A 6638-nucleotide genomic window follows, 5' to 3' on the forward strand; every position below is an offset into this window, starting at 1 on the left:
ATGAATGTCATGAATGTCAGCAATGAATGTTATCTGTACTTTCTTTCCTCATCTACTTCAGTGCTGTTGAGTCCATACACGGTGTGCGGTCAGCCCACAAGCAGTACTGGTCCTGTTTCAGTCACGCAGGTATAATGTTCACTATTCGTAGTTTTGGAATATTAATTCATTTTAGTTATTATTTCATTTTTCATTTTGGTGGTTGATTTCGGTAGTGTTAGTTTTATGAGTGCATAAGTAGTTTTAGGAACTGACTACTTTTAGTTTAGTTTTTTACCTAGTTTTAGTCTTAGCTATTATGAGGAAAGCCTTGATTTATAGAAGCTGAAAAGGGTAGGATGAAAGAATGCATGATATCACATATGATGGTGGAATCTTTTAAAGCAGGGGTCTTCAACAGCGGGTCCTCAGAGTTACTACAGGGGGGCCACCAAATGTTTGTGTGATAGGAATTTTGAACCCTAGAATTCCTTTCCTAAGGGAAACATTAGCTGAAAATAGCAGATCTACAAGCTCACTGTGTATCCAGCAAGATAGCTGGGGTACGACATGAGAGTATGGCAGCAATGTATGAGACCCGGGTGCTTAGGAAGGGGAGAGCTATTGCTAGGGATAGAACGCACCCGTTATACAGTCAATACCACCTTTTACCATCAGGACGACGGTACACAGTGCCAATGTTGCAGGCTAGGGCTTCAAGATCATTTGTCCCTACAAGTATAGGACTCCTGAACAAACAGGCCCCATCTCAGTTCTGTGCATAAAATGAAATGTAATGTGATGCCTCTTGAACCATGACTGGTTGCCTTGTCTACTTGTATGTATTTTGTAATTATGTTATGTGTTTGTGATTTTTTGTATCCTGATGGCTGCTTGGCACAAAATGAATTTCCGCAAGGACAAATAAAGTATCTATCTATCTATCTATCTATCTGTGAGCGTGTAGATCGGCTATTTTCGGCAAAGAGGTTTGGTGTAGGGGACAAAAGTTCACGTTTTCTAAGTATTGAGGGTTTAAGTGGTTAACTGTCTGAAAATACACATTAACATGAATTCAGCACTGATGATAGTGCTGTCAAACAAGTCTATGAAGCTATCTATGAAATCTATGAACATTTCAAGTTTAAAAAGTTTAATCTGCAACCTAATGTTATACAAAATGATGTAGTGGGGGTCCCTGCTTCATCTCTCTCTCAACTAAGGGGTCCTTCCTTGGCCTGAAAAACGTTGAAGACCCCGGTTTTAAAGCATTCATGTCTTGGTTTGTTTAGCTGATCTACCAGTCTCCGAGCCCAGCACTAAGCGCTGTAAAGCAGAAGAAAAGACGCCAACCGGGGGAGAGCATAGTGGAGAGGTACAGGAGGAGGAAGTGAAAGGGGAGGAATTGGAGGAGGTGGTGTGGCCGGAGCCTCCCCTCCACCCTGCCCCTCCCGTCCATACTGCCGTGGTCCTCCCTGACGGTGAGGCTCCCCCAGACGGATGTGAGCCCTTCACCTCACAGCAGACTCCCAGTCCAGTTATTCTCAACAGACTCAGGTATGAGAGCCAGGGTGGAAGATGGCTTCTGTCAGCGAGCATCATTTTATCAATATTTATATTTATTACTGTTATTTATCCCATTCAGACCTGAGGCCGATTCTAAAAATGTCATCTAAATCCTTACAGTTTTCTGAAAAACGTATGTTTCTATATCAGTAGTTTTCAAACTTTTTCATGTCAAGGACCCCCGGAATTATATATATTTGCCCCCATCTCAAAATATTTTGTTCCATGGACCCCCAGATGCAAAGATTTGAGTTAAAAATGTTTGCCATAAAAATATTTATTCAAAGATTTGCACGAATGTCACGCTTTTTCCAAAAATAGCAGATCTACAAGCTCGCAGTGCGGCACGAAGTGGAGCGCTGTGAGCTTGTAGATCTGCTTTTTTTGAATAGCCAACGCTAAAATCTAAAGATCACAGAAAAGGCTGGCTCCAATTAATGTGAAAGGATTTCAGATGTACTTCATCAATCAATCAATTTCTGTTCCATGGTGTCAGTTGCATTTAATAAACTGATTATGTTTCCTCCACAAAAAGGGAGAGTTTCTCCGAGGGGTCAGACGGCGAGGATGCTCTCACGACCCTTTGCGTTCTCGTCGACCTCATGGAGGAAATGGAGAGAAACAAGGTACGGTACAGTGAGGACCTCGTTTGTGTCCTGTCTTTGGAGTGATAAAATGCCAACGTGTGTGCTGCTGTGCTGACCACATTTCTTGACAAATCACTGTGTAATTTACTGTCAGATCCGTAACGGCCTGGCGCTGGTTGGCAACGTCTCCACGGCCATGAGGTGTGCTGTTCAGCATGCTGTGACGACTTCACTCACCAACCGGTACTACTGTACATGACCTCATAACATCTCCATGCTCCAACTTTTTGTGTTTTTTCGGAAATTAATACCCTACACTTGATCATACTACAGCTTCACACAAAAGCATCAAAAGTAGCAGATCCGCGTGCCTTCTACTAGGAGTCAAGCTGGCTAGAAGAGGGTCTGTCTGTCTGTCTGTCTGTGTCTCAGACTGACCGGCTAATCTCGCAATCCACTCAACCAATCGGCACCAAATGTCTTGAGCACCCTGCCAACAGGCCATACTTTTCACACAATCTTTTATACTTAAAAAAGTGTGAAAGTTATAATAATATCTACTGTATCGTACTTACTACTGCTCTGAATGCATGTGATGGGGGTAATTGAATGCTTGCTCTAACACAGGGTTTTGTTGGTGTGTGTTGGAGATGGAGTGGTCCCAGATATTTTAACACATGATGGGTGAGTATTGGATTAGTATGTGACTGGATCCTCCTCAGTGAACATTATACAGTAATAATAGAATAAACCCAGTGATTCCACAGCAGTGACATTAACATCAAATGTTTCTGCTGCAGGAAAGCCATACTGGTGCAGATCAGTGCTAAGGAGTCAGAGGTTCCCAAATCCAAATATCACATTCCGGTGTGTCTGAAGAAGGTACAGTGAAGATAAAGAAAGTGTGTGTGTGTGTGTGTGTGTGTGTGTGTGTGTGTGTGTGTGTGTGTTCATGGAATAAAGTAAAACTATAATTTTATTAACACATCCGCTGCCATGGACGCAGATCTGCGTCCTAATAGATCCAACCGTGGGCTGCCAGAGTAATTAGGATGCAGATCTGCGTCCTAATGTTTAATTTAGTTAATAGACGATCACGCTGTCTTATTTACATTCCGAGATCATTTTCGCTTCCGAGTCACTTCCGATTCACCCGGAAGCAAGTCATCGAGGGTGTCATTTTGCTGCTCTCTGGTGGTCGATCCTCATATGTGTTCAAAACCATGGCCTGAGAAACTTAAATGCATTCAAATAACAAAATAACAAAACAAAAAAACACGCAAATTGCTGGCAGTCAAGGGGGTAAATTATGAATAAACTCTGGCAGTCAATGTGTTAACCTATCAAGACTTTTGATTTGCATGAAAATCTCCCTAACCCTTAATTTTTTTCCATTCTATTTTATTTTAACCGGTGAATTCCCAGATTGGTTTTTCATAGGAAAAGCCTCAAAAGAGGAAATAGCCATATCAGTGTGGCTATAACATGCATTTACATAATGATAATAACCATACAATAAGTGTGTGTGTGTGTGTGTGTGTGTGTGTGTGTGTGTGTGTGTGTGTGTGTGTGTGTGTGTGTGTGTGTGTGTGTGTGTGTGTGTGTGTGTGTGTGTGTGTGTGTGTGTGTGTGTGTGTGTGTGTGTGGCTCTTCCACAGGGCTGCAGTGACGTGGCAGGGTTCATGCAGGCTGTGCTAAGCATCCTCCTGCCTCTGGCCTATGAGTACAACCCTAGCCTGGTCCTGTTGGCATTGATGCCACACAGCGGTGTGGTCCACCATGCATGGCTCCAACTCACTGGCCTGCTGCAGAGCCTGGCACATGGGCACACGCTGGTACTCATGCAGGTGAGCCTGGCGTGACACCATGCAATAGCAATGATCAATAATAATGTCTGTCAAATACAAAATGTGAGGACAGAGCTTTTAATTTGTCCTACCAAAGGCCTCTACTCGGTGGATTATTGGTTAGGAGGTGGTTATACTGTATTAACCCTGGTGTCCCTATTTTGGGGCGTGTCAATAAAGGCAAAGATTTTCAAAGATGTTCAATTTGTTTTTATTTTTATTTTTTTTTCCCATTTTGTCGTTCTGTTGTGATGAGAAATCCCTTCCCAACACATCCTTTCTCGATGGCGTGATCCCAAGACTCGGATTCGGGTGAAAGAAAAACATGTCAAAATTGCCAAAAAGTTGTAATTAAAATCTAGTTTAAGTCCAGTCTGTTGTTCATAAAATGACTGTTCTCGTGGTATTTCTTTGCCAATTACAGGATCTAAACTAAATCAAACTAAAATATTCAAGAACAACTTTTCCATCTTTATTAGGTCATAGATAATCAGTCCTAGATAATCTTGCCAGTATGAACCTATGGTATGAACCTAGTATCTAATGAAAGGAAAGTCTTTACAAAGAACCACACCAGTGTCTTTGTTTTCACAATAGAAATAGAAGCCTTCCTCTCGCCTCAGTTCACCACAACATACTTTCCCTGGCCTGGCTTTTACATGGTCCAACAATGGCCGTGTAACACAGTACACCTCAAGTTCAGGCTTTACGGAGTAGAATTGGGTTTAAAGTTTCAGACGTATCAGATGGCCCTGCGGTCTAATCCAGTGTATTGTTTTGTCTGTGTATTCTTCATTCCAGGAGTCTGAGAAGGTGTTGGTAAACTCCACAGCCTCTTCTCTCCAGGGGAACCCTGCGCCTTCCCTTGGGCCCCTGGGAGCCCGTCTGCCAGAGGACGTGGTGTCCGTGGAGAGACTCAGGCAAGGAATGCAGCAGGACTGGAAACTGCTGCAGACCACAGATGGAGGAGACATGAGAACCAAATCAACGTCAGATGAACGTCGTTAGCATTTTTTCGAACTCCTAATGGTGTAATTCAACAGCAGTGACATTGTGTAAAAACAAACTCGACATCAAAATTTGTTGCTCGAAAAGGGACACACAGTGATTCATTCGGTTTGAATGTGATTTTTGTTCTCTGACAGCTGAGTGCCAGAGAAGCATGGGCATTTGATGAGCGCAAGTGAAGCATTTCCTTGTCCTGATTGTTAGGACAAAAAAAAAACAATCTAAAAAGACCCAACAAAAACGGTTTGTGTGTTTTGATATGATCCTCTTTTTTTATAGAGTTTTGTAATTTTCTGCCTATGAAAATGAAATTAAAATGGGTCCAATTCTACATTTCAGCAAATTACATAGTACACTGGGTGCATTTTATCAAACATGATGTTATGGTATTTTCAGTTTAGCATGGGTAATATACTATGAATATACAGTAGTTATTGTCTTCTGTATCACAAAGGTTGCCGGTTCAAGTCATCTGGAAAACAGATTTGGGAAAGTGAATGAAAGACACTCATTTATTATTAAAGTGCCCTTGTGCAAAGCACCTAAAACCAGGTGTTAACCACATGAACCCTACCGTCCCTATTTTGGGCATGTCATAATAGGCAAAAATAGAGGAACATTTGGCAAAAATACACCAACATTTAGCAAACATTTGGTGAACAGCAGAACGCAACATGTGAGCTTGTAAATTGGCTATTTTTGCTATTTGACAATTGTGGTTTAAGAGGCTTATGTGGACCTGCTACTGGGCAAAGTTGGTGCCCACTCTTCTCCGGTGCCCAGATTTCCCTAGTGGCCACTAATGTTTTGGTGCCCACTCTTCTGGTTAACGGGCTAACAGGAGATAACAGTAGTTCTGACCCTAACCTGAAACCTTTAATGTGAATCAGGTGGATGCTGAAATAAGGTAAAACATCCTCTGAGAGAGAGGAAAAAAAGTTTTGAAAAAACCTAAAGAAGCCTGCATGAATGCAAGTCAAGATATATTACGATGACTTTATAGTAGTAAGCTATTAAAAGTTATTATAGTATTCTCAAAAATGTGCATAATATCCATTCCCTATTGCAGTGGTGTAAAGTAACTAATTACATTTACGGTACTTAAGTACAGGTTTGAGGAACTTTTATTTTACTGGAGTATTTCTAATTTTCAATACTTTTACTTCTACTCCACTACATCTCAGAGCACTACAATTATTTTAAAACTTTCGTTTCCAGTTAATTTTTAGATTTAGATTATTATTACAAAATGTACATTAACCACTATAGCCCGTATACATTTTGGCCATTTTAAAATAGCAGATCTACAAGCAACGCGTTGTGAGCTTGTAGATCTGCTATTTTCAAAAGATGCTTATACTTTTGAAAACTTGTGAAATGGGACATTCTGCATAATGACTACTTTATACTTTTGGTACTTTAAGTACATTTTTATGCCAATACTTTTGTACTTTTACCCAAGTAAATTCTGAATACCAGACTTTTACTTACAAACAGAGTATTTATTTCTGCAGTGCAGTATTGATACTTTTACTTAAGTCAAGAAATGTAGCACCTTTTGCCACCACTGGCCCTGATATCTATCCTATCCCTCATCCAGCCATGGACTGGCGCTGTGGGGTGAATGAATCAGAGCTGATGAATGTGAGTC

The 6638-nt window shown here is 41.1% G+C and overlaps 1 protein-coding gene across 3 annotated transcripts in view; it reads left to right on the top strand.

Annotated features, from left to right (window-relative positions):
* hdac10 (histone deacetylase 10) overlaps positions 1-5324 on the top strand; it is a 28591-nt gene extending 23267 nt beyond the window's left edge. For all 3 annotated transcript variants that reach the window (XM_084061014.1, XM_084061013.1, XM_084061015.1), the window contains exons 13-20: positions 62-129; positions 1272-1536; positions 2081-2171; positions 2287-2375; positions 2760-2816; positions 2933-3014; positions 3791-3979; positions 4781-5324. In XM_084061014.1, coding sequence (XP_083917140.1) covers positions 62-129; positions 1272-1536; positions 2081-2171; positions 2287-2375; positions 2760-2816; positions 2933-3014; positions 3791-3979; positions 4781-4987 — 1048 coding nt within the window. In that variant the 3' untranslated portion in view covers positions 4988-5324. The remainder of the gene's footprint in view (positions 1-61; positions 130-1271; positions 1537-2080; positions 2172-2286; positions 2376-2759; positions 2817-2932; positions 3015-3790; positions 3980-4780) is intronic.
* Positions 5325-6638: the final 1314 nt, after the last annotated feature.

Source organism: Gymnoscopelus microlampas, assembly GCF_963454915.1.
Source record: "Gymnoscopelus microlampas genome assembly, chromosome: 6".
In the NCBI taxonomy this organism is placed as follows: Eukaryota; Metazoa; Chordata; class Actinopteri; order Myctophiformes; family Myctophidae; genus Gymnoscopelus; species Gymnoscopelus microlampas.